Source organism: Equus asinus, chromosome 8, assembly GCF_041296235.1.
Source record: "Equus asinus isolate D_3611 breed Donkey chromosome 8, EquAss-T2T_v2, whole genome shotgun sequence".
NCBI classification, from domain to species: Eukaryota; Metazoa; Chordata; class Mammalia; order Perissodactyla; family Equidae; genus Equus; species Equus asinus.
The window spans coordinates 35,119,993-35,136,133 of record NC_091797.1 but is presented as its reverse complement, the minus strand read 5'-3'; the positions used below and the strand labels follow the sequence as shown (position 1 = coordinate 35,136,133).

At 43.8% G+C, this 16,141-nt stretch overlaps 2 protein-coding genes and 1 long non-coding RNA gene across 7 annotated transcripts in view; 2 read left to right on the top strand and 1 right to left on the bottom strand.

Annotated features, from left to right (window-relative positions):
* The window catches only part of LOC106831871 (class I histocompatibility antigen, Gogo-B*0102 alpha chain), a 34,913-nt gene extending 31,585 nt beyond the window's left edge, over nucleotides 1-3,328 (top strand). The window contains exons 2-5 of one of the 5 annotated variants that reach the window (XR_011505532.1): nucleotides 260-1,054; nucleotides 1,196-1,267; nucleotides 1,671-1,944; nucleotides 2,069-2,188. Coding sequence is in view for 1 of the 5 variants with exons in the window: in XM_070516749.1 (XP_070372850.1) it covers nucleotides 2,788-2,834; nucleotides 3,011-3,130 (167 nt within the window). In the remaining 4 variants the exon portion in view is untranslated. Of the gene's footprint in view, nucleotides 1-259; nucleotides 1,268-1,593; nucleotides 1,945-2,068; nucleotides 2,189-2,787; nucleotides 2,835-3,010 lie in introns of those variants that run through there. The other 4 variants (XR_011505531.1, XR_011505533.1, XR_011505530.1 and 1 more) reach the window with 4 other exon arrangements.
* Nucleotides 1-9,749, bottom strand: part of LOC139045984 (uncharacterized) — a 38,000-nt gene extending 28,251 nt beyond the window's left edge. Inside the window, exon 1 of the long non-coding RNA XR_011505555.1 lies at nucleotides 7,693-9,749. This is a non-coding gene — a long non-coding RNA (uncharacterized lncRNA). The remainder of the gene's footprint in view (nucleotides 1-7,692) is intronic.
* The window catches only part of LOC106836370 (saoe class I histocompatibility antigen, A alpha chain-like), a 299,619-nt gene extending 289,667 nt beyond the window's left edge, over nucleotides 1-9,952 (top strand). Inside the window, exon 8 of the mRNA XM_070516742.1 lies at nucleotides 9,806-9,952. Within this exon, the coding sequence (XP_070372843.1) occupies nucleotides 9,806-9,840 (35 nt within the window). The 3' untranslated portion in view covers nucleotides 9,841-9,952. The remainder of the gene's footprint in view (nucleotides 1-9,805) is intronic.
* Nucleotides 9,953-16,141: the final 6,189 nt, after the last annotated feature.

Below are 16,141 nucleotides of genomic sequence, written 5' to 3'. Positions count from 1 at the left end.
GGTGGCAGAGGCCCCGAGGGAAGGCGCGTCTCCGCGGACCCAGCCCAGACCCTCTACCTCGGCCTGACCCGTCCTGACCCCTCCCTTCCCCCGTCCCCTCATCTTCTCACCGCCAGTCCCCAACCTTCTCGGACCTGCCGCCCCTTTTCCGTCTCCCGAGCCCCTCCCCGCTCCCGGCCTCATCACCCTCGGACCCGTGGACCCGCGCCAGAACCAGGGTTGGGTCGGGTCCCGGGTCTCAGCCCCTCCCCGCCCCCAGGCTCCCACTCCATGAGGTATTTCTACACCGCCGTGTCCCGGCCCGGCCGCGGGGAACCCCGCTTCATCTCCGTCGGCTACTTGGACGACACGCAGTTCGTGCGGTTCGACAGCGACGCCGCGATTCCAAGGATGGAGCCGCGGGCGCCGTGGGTGGAGCAGGAGGGGCCGGAGTATTGGGAGCAGCAGACCCGGCTCGCCAAGGACACCGCACGGAATTTCCGAGTAGCCTGAACAACCTGCGCGGCTACTACAACCAGAGCGAGGCCGGTGAGCGACGCGGGCCCGGGTCCAGGTCGCGATCCCCCATCCCCACGGACGGGCCGGGGTCTCCCCGAGTCTTTGAGTCCGTGATTCACGCCGAGTCTGCGCGTCCGAAATTCATCCCTATTTTGCGGGACCCGCCCTGCCATCCGACCCTGGAAGAGCCGGCGGGAACTTTTCTCGAGTTTAATTTTCAATTTAGGTTTCCTTTACTGCGAGTAGGCGGGGGCGGGGCTAACTTCCGGGGTGGGGTCAGGGTGTCACACCATTCAGTGGATGTCTGGCTGCGACCTGGAGCCAGACCGGCGCCTCCTCCGCGGGTACAGTCAGTTCGCCTACGATGGCGCCGATTACCTGTCCCTGAACGAGGACCTGCGCTCCTGGACCGCGGCGGACACGGCGGCTCAGATCACCCAGCGCAAGTGGGAGGCGGCCGGTGTGGCGGAGAAAGAAAGGAACTACCTGGAGGGCACGTGCGTGGAGTGGCTCCTCAGATACCTGGAGAACGGGAAGGAGACGCTGCAGCGCGCGGGTGCGAGGGGCCGCGGGGACTCCCGATCTCCCCTCGGGTTGGGGGCGTCCGACAAAGAGAAAAGGAAAATGGGATCACCGTCAGAATACTGTCTCTCAGGAAGGGGGAGGAATACACTCAGGTTTTCACATTTTGTGACAGTGACTTGCACAGAGGGCCTGCCGTTGTTCTCTAAAGGACGCTTAGGGAATCCAGTTTCTTCAGGGGTCGAAGGTGAGACCATGCCTGAAATTGCTCATCATTGGTCCCCTTTGACCCTGTCAGCGAGATCTTATGAACCGTGATTTCTCAGGGGTTGTTCTCGGCCTGAAAACGTCTTTGCAGGCCTGACTCCAGCTTTTCTGAGTCGTTCACCCTCCACCCAGGTCAGGACCAGAAGTCTGTGTTCTCCTCCTTTGAGACCTGGAATCTTACCGTGGACGCTCACCCTGATTCTAGAACTTTCCAAAAAGAAAAGATTATCCCAGATCCCCAAGTCCAGGCTGCTGTCCGGTTTATGTGCTTCCTCCTACCGAACTAATTGTCCTGTCCATTCTCAGGATGGTCACACGAGTGCTTTAGTGGCCCATGGAGGTAACTGAAAATGTGAATGAATTTTTTGATTCTTCCTCCTCAGAACCCCCAAAGACACATGACCCACCATCCCATATCTGTCCATGAGGTCATCCTGAGGTGCTGGGCCCTGGGCTTCTACCCTGCGGAGATCACCCTGACCTGGCAGCGTGACTGAGAGGACCTGACCCAGGACACGGAGTTTGTGGAGACCAGGCCTGCAGGGGACGGGACCTTCCAGAAGTGGGCGGCTATGGTGGTGCCTTGTGGAGAGGAGCAGAGATACACGTGCCATGTGCAGCTGGAGGGGCTGTCTGAGCCCGTCACCCTGAGATGGGGTAAGGAGGGAGCCGTGGGCTCAGAGCCTCTTCTCAGGGAAATCAGGAGCCCTTCTGGAGACCTTCAGCAGTGTCAGGACTCAAGCCTGAGCTCAGAGACCCTCATGTTCCCTTCTCTCTCCAGAGCTGCCTCCTGAGTCCACCATCCCCACCGTGGGCCTCATTGTCGGACTGGTTCTCCTCGGAATTGTGGCCACGGGTACTCTGGTGGCTGGAGCTGTGATGTGGAGGAAGAAGCACTCAGGTAGGGAATGGAGTGGGGGTTTGAGTTTTCTTGTCCCATTTGGAGGTTTCAAGCCCAGGTAGAAGTTTGCCCTGCCTCATTAATGGGAAATCCCATCCACACACGTGTGCTCACTACTCTGGAGCTGATTGTTAACACTCTTATTAAAGCGCTTGTGAAAATGAAAGACATTTCTTCACCTTGATAATTCTGGTGCTGGGAACCTGATTCCCAGCAGTTGAAGGTCGGAGGGGAAGGTCACAGCTGAGAACAGAGCTCCAGGAGGGCAGTCGGTCCAGTCCCCACGTATCTCCTTTCTTCATCTTTCCCGATCCTGTCCTGGGTGTTCAGTCACGGTTCTGGAAACTTCCCTGTGGTCCAGGACTATGGGGTTCTTCTAGCATCTCATGGCCCAGCCTTCTCCCTGTTTTCTTCCCACAGGTGAAAAAAAGAGGGGGTTACTTGCAAGCTGCAAGTAAGTTTGAGTTGGGAGGTTGATCCTTGAAACACTCTGGATAGTGTAGACTGGAGCCTGTGGGGGAGCTCACTCACCCCGTAGTTCCTCCTTTAGTCTCATCTCCTTTGGGCTCTGGCCAGGTCTCGCTTTTGCTCTACCCCAGGCAGTGACAGTGCCCAGGGCTCTGATGTGTCTCTCACAGATCCTAAGGTGAGACTTGAGAGGGTGTGCAGTGGGAGTGGCATTGGAGAGAGGGGACACGACTGGGTTATGAGGATTCTTTGATTGGGACATTTTGAACATGCAGTGGGCTGTTGAGAATATCAACATTTAATGTGACTGACGTGAATTTATTCATGATTATTTTCTTTCATGGTGTGAGACAGCTGCCTTGTGAGGACCGACTGATGCAAGATTTGTTCACACTCCCACTTTGGGACTTCACATCCCCTGACTTCGCTCTCAGTAACTGGCATCTGAACCTGTCTGTGTTCCATTTAGCATAATGAGAGGAGGTGGGGAGACTCGCCCACCCCATCCCCCACGACCTCCTCCCCACAGTGACCTTCTTCTTTCCCTGATGACTTTCTTGTTCCAGCAGAGGTGGGGCCGGGCCGTCCCCATCCCTGTCTTAACTTCCTGTTGCACTGAGTAGTAATGATTTGCTTCCTTACTGAAAATAGGAATCTTGATATGAATTTGTTTTTTCTAATTCTTGTCATAAGGGATTTATGTTTAATTAAAGGAGAAGATTTCTAAAGAGAGAATGGGAAGGAACGCACTCGGGTTCAGAGGGAAATGTTAGATAGAAGCCTGGGCCCCAACTCATCACTGATCTCCTTGTAGCCCACTGTAGTCTCCAGACTCTACCCCATGTCCTGCCCTCTGCCCTCCAGGAACACAGTCTCCATGGCCACCAGCAGCTGGACAGCTCCCCATCCCTGGCCTCGGGGCACTCTTTATGGAGCAGCAGTTCCTCCTATCTTAGCAGATAAAGAAAAATGTACAGGTCGCTGAGGGCTGTGAAAAAACGACAACCTCGGACACAGCTGTGAAGTCATCATCCAGGGAGTGGCACACTGGAAACCCGGGAATCAGGGCCAGGGCTGTCCCCAGCAGGGAGTCACAGGCCTGGCGCTTCCCTCCTCTCAGTTCCTTCATTCTCTCAGTGACCCCAGCATAAGGTAGTCAGCGGTTGAGGGGAGGGGCTTGCTCTGGAAGAGAGGAAGCCCCTTAATCACCTCCCCTCTCCTCTTCTCTGCCCTTCTTGCCAAGTGTGTTTGAGTTATATCACACCATAAGTATGGAAAAATGCCAAACCTAAGTATAGCTTACCCAACAATTATAGGGCCAATTATAGATCCCAGTTACAACACCTGTGCAATTACCAGCAGCAGAAAATAGAGACCCCAGGGGCACGGTGCCTCTCCCCACACAGAACCCAGTCCCCTCCACACAGGTGTCCACTAAGGTGACCTATTCCCCTGCCCCTTTCCTCTCTGGTTCCTCCCTGTCTACTCCTGTTGGCCTCCATCCTCCTAATGTCCCTCCCTTTGCTCACTTCAGGAGCCTCCCCATCTTCCTAGACCATTACCCTGGGGATCACTTCCTAGTGCTCCCCGTCGTCCACCCCATCCTGGGGATGGAGAATCTAGAATTGATTCCCTGGAGGAGGAGACTTCATCCTGGAAGCAGCAGTAGGAACAAATGACAGGGACTCTGGGGTTCAAGGGCTCATCCAGGAGACTGAGGGCACCCAGGATGTTTGGGGGGTCCACCCTGGACCTGGGAACCAGCTTTTATGGCCTGGAGATCTTCTCGTCCGTCCCTGAGGCCAAAGTCCATGGTTATTCAATGGAGAGGAAAAAGTCTCTGTCAGCGTGTATTTGGGGAAACAATTGGGACTCTGAACCTTACACTGGAGTGGGGGCTCCTCCTCTTGTGCACAGCCCTGTCCTGCTGCTGGGAGCCAAGGGAGACACTGGGAGGTCCCCAGGGAAGGGGCCAAAGGGGACCTCTGGTCTTCTGTTCTCACCTCTGTGGCCACACGGGGGTGCCACTACTGTGCTTTCCTATTTGCACAATCAGGGGAGAGGATGGGCTGTGGTCTGTTCAGGCAGAGGTGGCTGACCTGGAGGCTGGACATCAATGGGGGATGAAGATGCCTTCTCAGCAGCCCTGGGCTGAGGCTCGGGAGTGGAGCAGGGATTGGAGGAGAGGGAGCTCTGGAGCCCTGCCCTGCGTCTGAGGCTTCCATCTTTTCTCCCTACAACCCCTCTCTCCAGCCCCTTGATGACAACACCCTGGAAAACTGAAAAATAGATGTTTTTCTTCCACTCCCTATTCCTTTTCTAAGGGCTATTTTAAACAATAAACTCTTTTATTGTAGAATACATAAGTGGAGATTTACAGAAAAGTTGCAAAGTTAGTACAGGGTTCCTGTGTATCCCACACTCAGTTGTCCCTGTTGTTAACGTCTATATCACTATCATACATTTGTCACAGATAATGAAGCAATATTGATACGTTATCACTAACCTCCATACTTTATTTGGATTTCATTACTTTTTCTTTTTTCTGTCCCAGGATCCTATCCATGACACCACATTTAGTCCTTCAGGCTCCTCTGGCTGTGACAATTTCTCAGACTTTCCTTGTTTTTGATGCTCTTCACATTTTTGAGGAGTACCGCTCGGCTATACTGTAGACTGTCCCTCAATTTGAGTTTGGTTCACCAGGGCTATGGATTTTGGGAACAAGCCCACAGGGGTGAAGTGCCATTGTCAACACAACATATCAAGGGTATATAATACCCACTCGATTGACCACTGATGATGTTAACCTTCCCCACCTGGCTGAGGTTGTGTTTCCCAGCTTTCTCCCTGTGAAGCTCCTATTTTCTGTGTCCCTCTCCACACAGTAGTCTTGGGAAGGAAGTCACTGTGTGCAGCCCACATTTAATGGGTGTTCTGCTGTAAATATTTGCATGCAGCTTTTGGGGCAAATGTAAGTGTGCAAATGAGTTGGGTAAAAACCTAGGAGAGTGATCAGTAGGCTGCATGGTAAGTCTATGTGTAGCCTTATAAGTGTCAAGGCAAATAATCTGTAACCAATCTATAGACAAGAAAAATAGAGTGGTACTCACTGAGCTGAGGACTAGCCCAGAAACACTGTCTCCAGCAGGGACGCAAGCACCCAGGGAAGCGTGGTTTACAGCATGGTTATATCCCGTTTCAGAACAAAGTAACATACAACAAGCATGACCAGAATACAGCTTTTTTCCAAAGTCCCAAGGAGGTGTTTTGCTGCCATTTAGCAGGTACATGACCAGTTAACTTGACCGTGGTTCTCTGGGAAGAAAAGCTTATCTTCAAAGAAGTTTTGGTATCAGCATGGGAGAAAGGGAGACATTACATCCTCCTCTTTAAAGAGTGCATTCTTTGCTTTAGGAAAATGTTGGAAACAGTGGACAACGCGTGTTTGGTGGGCCATCAGTCAGATGGCTCTGGGAAAAATAAGTTTCAGCCAAATCAGATTTAAACCAGAATGACTTCCCCATATACCTCTATATGTGAAAACTTATTATTCTTATTATTTTCATCAGAAGAAACTGCAGAATATCTCCCATCATGGCTGTGCTGTTTTGTGTTCCTGCCCACAGTGAATGAGGATTCCTGTTGTTCCACATTCTCGTCAGCACTTGGCATCACCAGTTTTTGGATTTAGGATATGCTAATAGGTGTGTAATTGTTATCACTATTGTTTTCATTTGCATTTTCAGATGACATATGATGTTGAGCACCTTTTCATATCCTTATTAGCCATCCAGGTATCTTCTTGGGTGAGCTGTCAGTTCAGACTTTTGCTCATTTGTTAATTGAGTGGTCTTCTTATTGTTGAGTGTTCTCTATATATTCTAAAACAAGTCCCTTGTCAGATATATTATTTGCAAATATTTTCTCCCATGTCTGTCCTGAGCCCTTTTAATGACGTAACAGTACACATTAACGCATAGATATATTTTAATGGGAATAGAAATGAGAAATTGCTAACTGTGATGGTTTCTGGGTAGAGCACTTGGGTGACTGGCAGATGGGGAGAGATGATGTGACATATATTTGTATATTTTGGAGTATCACTTGAACTCTCTTGTGTGTGCATGAATGTTTTCAAAATAAATTACATTAAAATCGCTTACACTTGTAAAACACTTGACAGATCACCCTCTGATCATGTGTTAAGACTGAGATTGGGATCCTCTACTCGAGGACCAATCAGCTTTTCACTCAACTATTTTGCTTTAAAATTTCCATTTCTGAATAAGGTGGGCTAGATTGTATGGACCAATCCTCCCCCTGAAAATAGCTAAAAATGAAATATAAACTACAAAAACCATCTTCTTAAAATCATCAGAGCTGACGAGATACCAATAAATGACCACACCCCAAAAAGAAGGGCAAGATCCTGCTTGGCCTCCACAGAGAACAGCGTCCTGAGAGATGGAGAAAAGGCTCTGTGAGCTCATTGCGCAGACACGGAACCCGGCACTTCCAGCTCTGAGCCCCGAGCTCTGGCCTTTCCTACACATCTGCCTTCCATTTTAAAATTTAAACAAAGCTTTTATATTCTGATCATGATGCATATGTATAATGTACAATATATATGTTATAATGTATATTCACTATAGAAAAATTATAAAATGTTAAAAATTATACATGACAAAGTAAAAATAATTGTAATCCTCACACTTGGAGATATTCTGTTGCAGTTTCTCCTAGTCTGTTATGTATCCTCCTGCTGCTGCCCCAGTGCTGGAACTCTCTCTCTAAGTTGATGAGCACAGAGCTCAGTGGCCCCAGCCCTGCTCTCTCCAGATGCCATTTCCTGAGGCAGTTCACTCTCACACCTGCTGAGGGGGCTGTTTCTCACTTTCTCCTCCCTCCTCAATCCCCTCCACTCCCTCCCCACTCCCCACTCTAAAGTGGTGAGTTTATTTCTTTTTTCACTCAGAGAAAGGAAGGACTAGGTGAGAACTGCACCATCATCCCCCCACACCCGACATCTGTACCTGTATCCTCTGCCTTCACAGCAGTGATGATGGATGGTCCTGCTCCTGTCTAAGGCCACCTCTCAGCTGGGGCACAGGATCAGGTCCCCTCCCTCCCCTGCATCATCAACTTCCCGCTCTCTACTGGCTCATTCATTCCTGGATACAAACATGCCGTAATATCTCCCATTTTTTAAAAAAGAAACTAAATCAAAAAAAAAGTCCTCTCATAAAAATCCACCACTCAATTCCATGTGTCCTTCCAACCTGGTCTATCTCTGTGGCGTTCCTCACAGGATAATTCCTCAGTCCATTCTCTCACCCACCATGTTGTCTTTTTATTTTTACCAAATGTCCATTTGCACATAGTTTAAAAGGTCCAACACTTCTACAAGGCTTGTTACGAAGACAGATACCCCATCCCATTTCCTGAATCTCAGACACAACTTGTTTCAGTGCTTTTAGCTGATTCTCTAATTGTTACTTCTTTGCCTCTAAATAGAATACTTCTAATGCTCCTTCTTTGTTATTCAGTTTTATGCATCGTCCTTGGTGAGTTGGCTCTTGTTTCACACTCCCCCATCCTCCAGATATAATTACTGTACAACTGATTAGCTCAATGTGCAGTGAAGGGAAGTGTTTATGTGAGAAGTTGTAAGTGCCTTCAGGAAGGTGACCCAGAGTATAAGTGTGTGGGGACACGGAAGGTGGCTATTTTCCTAGGGTGGTCAGGGTGGCCTCAGTGGGAAGGTGACCTTGAGAAAGATGTGAAGGACATGAGGAATTATCCACGAGGATGTCTGTGGAAGTTCTTCACAGGCAGGGGAACCTCCTGTGCAAATGCGCTCGGGCAGGAGTGTGTCTGTGTTTCTGGGAAGAGCGAGGAGGCTGGTGTGGCTGGAGCAGGCAGCACTTGAGATGAGGTCCGAATTACACCCAGGCCATGTAGACCTCGAAGGTGTTGGAAGGTTTTGACTTTTCTTTGAGTAAGATGTGGAGTTACAAGACTGCTTTGAACAGAAGATAACCTCATAGCACTTCTCTTTAGAAGCATCAGTGTGGTGCTGTGCTGAATCAAGAGGTGAAGGACAAGCAACCGGTAGAGAAAACTGCATGAGACTGGTGCCGTGTCCCAGGCTAGAGATGTTCGTTGCTTTGTCTGGACTGTGAGCAGAGAAAATAATAGGAAGGGATTAGATTCTGGGTACCTTCTGAAGATGGGCTTTACACCATCTCCTAATGGATTAAATCTGGGTTATGAGAAAGAGGATCAAGGAGGACACCCCAAATTTCAGACTGTGCAAGTAGAAATATGGAGTGCCTCCAGTAGAAATGGAGATGATGATAGAAGAAACACGTTTGAGGAAGCAGCATCATGGTCATCCGATTTAGAAAGTGTTGAATTTGAGTTGTTTATTAGAAATGAAAGTGAGGTTAGCGGTTGGATAATTTGAGTCTTGAGTTTAGGTGACATGTCTTGGTTGCAGAAATGGATTTGAGAGGTGACACCATATAAATGATATTTAAAGGCTTGAAAACCAATGAGGTCACCAGGGGAGTGATGACTGTAGAAAAGAAAAGAACAAGGACTGAACCCTGAACCACATTCCGCCCCCCCACACTCAGGTTTGGTTGGATAAGTGACGTCTTTCAACTTACTCCCTTGATAGTATGTAATGGGGTCCAGCTTTTGTCTACTCTAGTATTTTCACAAATAAGGGGAGTGGCATTGTGGGATGAGAAAGTGATTCCTCAGAATGTCTTCTCCCTGCCTTTGTCTCTTACTGGGATTAAAAAAACCAAGACCTATAAGACTTCAGAGATCCTTACTTATATACACTGACATTTTACATTAACTTTTATATTTCTTTGTGCACATAGTTCTTGGGAGACTATAACATTGATCAGTATTTATGTGACCCCAACAAAAGGCTAAAAACCATCTTAGTTTAGAAACTGTGCCACTCAGTCTCTGGTCCATGAAGAGATAATAATCAAACTGTTTCAGCAGATCCAATGACATAATACAAATGCTCATCTTTTCCGTGACTGTCACCAGTCTGGGACAAGACAAGGTAGAGGTTTACTTGCTTACACTCACTTTCAGCTTCTGTATGTGTCTTACTGTGGGCAGATTACAAGCAGTTCAGAAAGGAGCACCGTTCCTAGAAGACTCAAGGGAACATTGGTTTAGGTGGACTTGCATCTTAGCACCTGCCTGGGGGCCAGGTAAATACCAGCAATCATCAAATAGGTCATGGGGATTCCATTTCTTTAACATGGTAAGCTAAATTTTAAAGCTGCCGCTTCCGCTAAAAACAACTGAACATAATCAATCAAACATAACAAGCACCCAAAAGTATAGTAGAATAATCAAGAGAATAATGATTTAGACCAATACATAAAGGTGGGCAAATAATCCAGAGAGAAAAGCTGTTTTTATCCTTAGGGCATTTGCCAAATCTGGAAAAATCTTAGCTTTGGTTGTCTTGGGTTCATGAGCTGCAGTAGACAGGAAGTGATGCCCAGAGCTCATTCATGTGGGGAGCATGAGAGACATCCCCTCCACAAAAATCTGGGGAAACAAGGTTCATATCCTCACTGTAAGTGTGAAACTAAACAAAATCTGCTTCATCCCCTAAAACAAAGTAGTCTAAGAAAATTTGCCTTTGAGTCAGCAAAAAAATTAAAAAGGGCAAACAACAGTTTCTGAGAATTTGCAACCATAGCTACCTCTCCTGTGATTTTACTCCAAATTTGCTTTACCATTTTGGACAAAAATAACTTCATGCCATGAATTTAGTTTATAATTGTCCTGGATTGATGATGACCTAAAAATTGGAAGAAAGAAACAAAAATCTCTACAGAAATCTACGCTTAACCTAGGTTTCTAAGAATTTACACAAATAATTATGCAAGGAAAATAAGCAGCTCATAGCAAGAAACGTAGAAGTGCAAATGGAAAAATACTATGAGAAGCACAAACAACAAAGGCTAGTATAAAGAGGCTCATAAAACTTCAATATTGGAATTATGAGACATAGATTACAACACAACCAAGACATGATGTAAACATATAAACATATTTATGATATAAAGAAAAAATGAAACATTGAAAATGCCTGCAGAAAAAGAATGACAAAATTAACCATGCCTGCGGAACATAGGAAATTAAATATAACCTATCTGACTTTAAAGCAACCAAATAAGTTTTTTGAAATTAAAATTAAAACAATTTGAATTAAAAACTCAGTTTACAGACTTTTGCTTTGGGCCGTGATGGAATAGAAAGAACCAGATTTACTCTCCTATCTTGAACAACTACAACTTCAGATAAATATATAAAACAAAGGTATTGAGACCTTGGACAACAGGCATCACAAGGAGAGTGATCCCTAAGAGAAGGCAAAGAAGAGGTAAAGCAAGGTGACAATTGTCCACCTTCCTTCCTGGAGAGAGTGTCCAGGACACAGGGCACGCAAGAGCAGCCCTAACAGAGCCCCGCAGTCTCACTGAGTTAGGGGGACAGAGTAAGGAAACAGGCAGGCCAGGACAGCCAATTGAAGGTGAAGGCACATACAGAAGACAGCTGAACAGAAAAAGCACTGGAAGTCTGCAGAGGGTTCCCCTCAAGTCTTCAGCTCATCAGTGCTTGCACACAAGGAAACTATCCAAGGGCAGGAAAGAATAATCCAAAAAGGTTACAGGGAATGGTATCTAGTGCTCTACAGGGCTAGGAATAATGCCTGTCCCACCAGCCGGACTGGAAATCCTTATAATTTGCTGGACATTGGGTAGAGTCTGCAGAAGGGTCTCATTTCAGAAGTTGGGAATAATTTGCCTTGGTCTAAAGATTTTCCAAACAGGAAATATTATACCTAACAGATATTAAAAGCAAGATCCAAAAGCATCAAACAACTTCCAAATAACTTGTGTCCCAGAAATAAAGGTGAAAAATATTTGTGGAATGCATAAATGTCTAGCAAGGAATAAGCTAAAATCATAATATCTGACATCAAGTAAAAAATAACCATTCATGCAAAAAAAATGAAGAGTACAACCCACAAGGCAGAGAAAAGTAATCAATTTAAACTAACCTAGAACTGACACAGATGTTAGCATTCGCAGTAAATGACACTAAAAGAGCTACTGTAAATGTATTTTTTATATTCAAAAAGTTACATAAGAGACGTGAAAGTATATAAAAGACCAAAATCTAACTTCTAGTGATGAAAATGTCTGAGTTGAAAACTACACTGAATGGTAGATTTCGTATTGCAGAAGAAAAAATCAGTGACCTTGAAGACGTAGCAATACAAACTCTCCAAAATTATATAAAGTAATTATTATTACAATGTCTTGCTGGGTTTGTAACACATTTAGAGATGATTTGTGTAATAAAACAGCCCAAAAAGGAGGAAGTAGATATGCGGCTATGGAGTCATGTCTCTATATCTCACTAAAATTAAGTTAATTTAAACCTGAAGTGGATTTTGATAAATTCACATAAGGATATGGTAATCTCTAGAGTAACTACTGAGTAAAATACTCAAAAATATAGTGAAAAGTTATTAATTAAAATATTACAGTAGAAAATATCCACTTAATGAAAAGGAATAAGTAAAAGAGGAATAGAGGGGGGAAAGACATGAGACGCATAGAAAATAAAAGTAAAATGGCAACACAAATCCAATGTATCAACATTAACATTAAATGTAAATGGATTAAAGTCAATCAAAGCAGAGGTTGTTAGACTGAAAACAAAACAAAATACATCTATACTGTCTACAGTAGACACACCTGAGATTCAATTATGAATGGATCAAAATTACAAGGATGGAAAACATCTCAGGTAAATGGCAACCAGAAGAAAGCTGGAGTAGCTACACTGATATCAGACAAAAGAGACTTTTACAAAAGTGCTAGTAGTTAAACAGGGGCATTTTATAATGATAAAAGAGTCAACTCACCAGAAAGATAAAACCATTGTAAACATATCTGCACCTAATAATAAGCACCAAACACAGGAAAACAAAACTGACAGAAATTAAGAGAGAAATAAACAATACAACAATAATAGTTGGAGACTTCAAAATATCACTTTCAATAATGGATAGAACAACTACGCAGAAGATCAACAACAAAAAAGAAGACTTCAGCAGTACTATAAACCGACAGTATAAACCTAACAGACGTTTATGGAACGCTCCACCCAATCACAGCAAAATATACGTTCTTCTCAAATGCACATGGAGCCTTCCACAGGACAAACCATATGCTAGGCCGTAAAACAAACCTCAATAAATTTAGAAGGATAGAATAACAGAAAGTATGTTCTTTTCTCACAGTGGCATGAAATTAGAAATCAACCAATAACTGAAAGACATTTGGGAAACTCACAAACATGTGGAAATCAAATAACACACTCTACATAGCCAATGGATCAAAGAAGATATCAAAATGGAAATTAGAAAATGTTTCAGACCAATGAAAATGAACACACAGCATACCTAAATGTATGGGTTGCTACTAGAAGAATACAAACAGAGAAATTTATAGCTGTAATGCTTACATTAAAAAAGAGACATCTCAGAGGTCAGCCCCATGGCGGGGTGGTAAAGTTCGCTTACTCTGCTTCCGTGACCCAGAGTTTCGCTGCTTTGGATCCTGGATGCAGGCCTAGTGCCACTTGTCAGGCCATGCTGAGGCGGCATCCTACATAGCTCAACTAGAAGGACCTACAACGAGATTATACAACAATGTACTAGGAGGCTTTGGGGAGGAGAAGAAAAGAAAAAAAGACTGGCAACGGTCTGGCCCTGTGAGCTCAGGGCCAATCTTTGAAAAAAGAAAAAAGAGACACTTCAATTCAATTATCTAACCTTTCACCTTAAGTCAAAGGTAAAAGAGGAGCACACTAAACCAAAAGCAAGCAGAAGGAAGGGAAAAGTAAAGATTAGAGTGAAACTTAAGGAAACAGAGAAAAGAGAATAGAGAAACTATACATGAAATTCACCAAATCAAATTTGGTCCCTTGATAATCAACAAAGTTGGCAAGACTTCAAATAGAATCACTTTTAAAAAGAGAGAGAAAGAGAGAAGACTCAAATTACTAGCATCAGCAGTGAAAGACGGGACATTATGACTGATCATACAGAAATAAAGAGAATTATAAAAGAATATTACGAACAACAGTGTGCCAAGAATAAGACTAAATAGACAAATTCATAGAAAGATACAAACCACTAAAGCTGATTCAAGATGCAGACAATCTGAATACACCTATAGCGAGTCAGAAGATTGAATCAGTTATCAAAATTACCACAAAGAAAGTCCAGGCCCAAATGTCCTCACTGGTGAATTCTACCAAATATTTGAAGAAGAATTAAAAGCAGTTCATTATAAACTCTTTCAAAAAGGAAAAGAGGAAGGAACAGTACCACATCATTTCATAAGGCCAGTATTATTCACATACCAAAACCAGACAATGATATCCCAAGAAAAGAAAACTACAGGCCAATATCTCTTATGAATATGGACACAGAAATCGTCAACAAAATATAGCAAGTCAAATCAGCAACATATAGAAAGAATTATATACCATGACTAAGTGGAATTTATGCCAGAAATGCAAGGGTAGTTTAATATTCAAAACATCAATTAATGCGGGGCTGGCCCCGTGGCCGAGTGGTTAAGTTCGCACGCTCCGCTGCAGGCGGCCCAGTGTTTCGTTAGTTCGAATCCTGGGCGCGGACACGGCACTGCTCATCAGACCACGCTGAGGCAGCGTCCCACATGCCACAACTAGAAGAACCCACAACGAAGAATACACAACTATGTACCGGGGGGCTTTGGGGAGAAAAAGGAAAAAATAAAATCTTTAAAAAAAAATCAATTAATGTAATACATCATATTAATATAATAAAAAACAAAACACACATCCTTATCTCAGTAGATGAAGAAAAAGAATTTGGCAAAATCTGATACCCTTTCATGATTTAAAAGAAAACAAACCAACACTCAACAAACAGGCCAAAGAAGGGAATTTCTTCAATCTGATTAAGGGTATTTATGAAAACTCTAAAGCTAATATCATAGTAAATGGTAAAATAATGGTTGTTTTCCTCCTAAATCAGCAATGAGACAAGGATGTCCACTCTCACCACTTCTATTCAACATTGTGCTAGAGGTTTTAGACAGAGTAACTGTGTGAGAAAAAGAGATAAAATGCATTCAAACTGAGAAGAAAGAAATAAAAGTATCTCTGTTTGCAGATGACACGATGTTATACATAGGAAATCCAAAGGAGTCCACTAAAGAGCTGTTAGAACTAATGAAGTTCAGCAAGATTGAGGATTTGAGGTAAACATGCAAAAATAAATTCTACTTCTATACAATAAACAATCCAAGAATGAGATTATGAAAATATTCCATTTACAATAGCATCTAGAAGAATAAAACATTAGGGATATATTTAGTAAAAGAAGTACAAAACTTACACTCTGAAAACTACAAAACATTGATGAAAGAAGTTAAACATCTACAGGAATGGGAAAATGTTCATGGATTAGAAGCCTTCATGTTATTAAAATAGCAATCCACCTGAAATTGATCCATAGATTCAACACAATCCCTATCAAATACCTAACTGACTTCGTATAGGAATTGGCAAACTGACTCTAAATTCATATGGAAATTCAAGGAACCTACAATAGCCAACCTTATCAAAGGAGAAGAAAATAAGAGGACTCACAATTCTCAGTTTCAAAACCTCCCACAAAGCAACGGTAGTCAAGGCAGTGTGGTACTAGCATATTGACAGACATGTAGATCAATAGAATAGAATTGAGAGTCTGTAAATAAAACCATGTGTCTATGGCCAACTGACTTTCAACAAAGGTGCCAAGATCATTCAATGGGGGAAAGAATAGTCTTTTCAACAAATGGTGCTGGAACAACTGGACAGCCACACGCAAACTGATAAAGCTGGACACTCACCTTACACCATATACCAACATTAATATAAAATGGACCAAAGACCTAAACGTAAGAGCTAAAACCATAAAAGTCTTAGAATAAAAATAGAGGAAAATCTTCATGACATAAGATTTGGCGATGATTTCTTAGATATGACACCAAAGGCACAGGCAACAAAAGAAAAAATAGGTTAATGGTAGTGTATCAAAATTAAAAACTTCTCTGTATCAAAGGAATATATCAACAGTAAAAAGACAACCACAAAATGGAATAACATATTTGCAAATCCTGTATCTGATAAGTGAGTAATATCCAGAATATGTAAATCCAACAACTCCATAACAAAAAGACAAACAACTCTATTTTAAAATGGGCAAAAGAATTGAATAGACATTTCTCCAGATACAATATTCAAATGTAAGCATATGCATATATATTGTACTTTGGATATTCCTTTCCTGACTGATTAATGATTTTGAGCATCTTTTCAGGT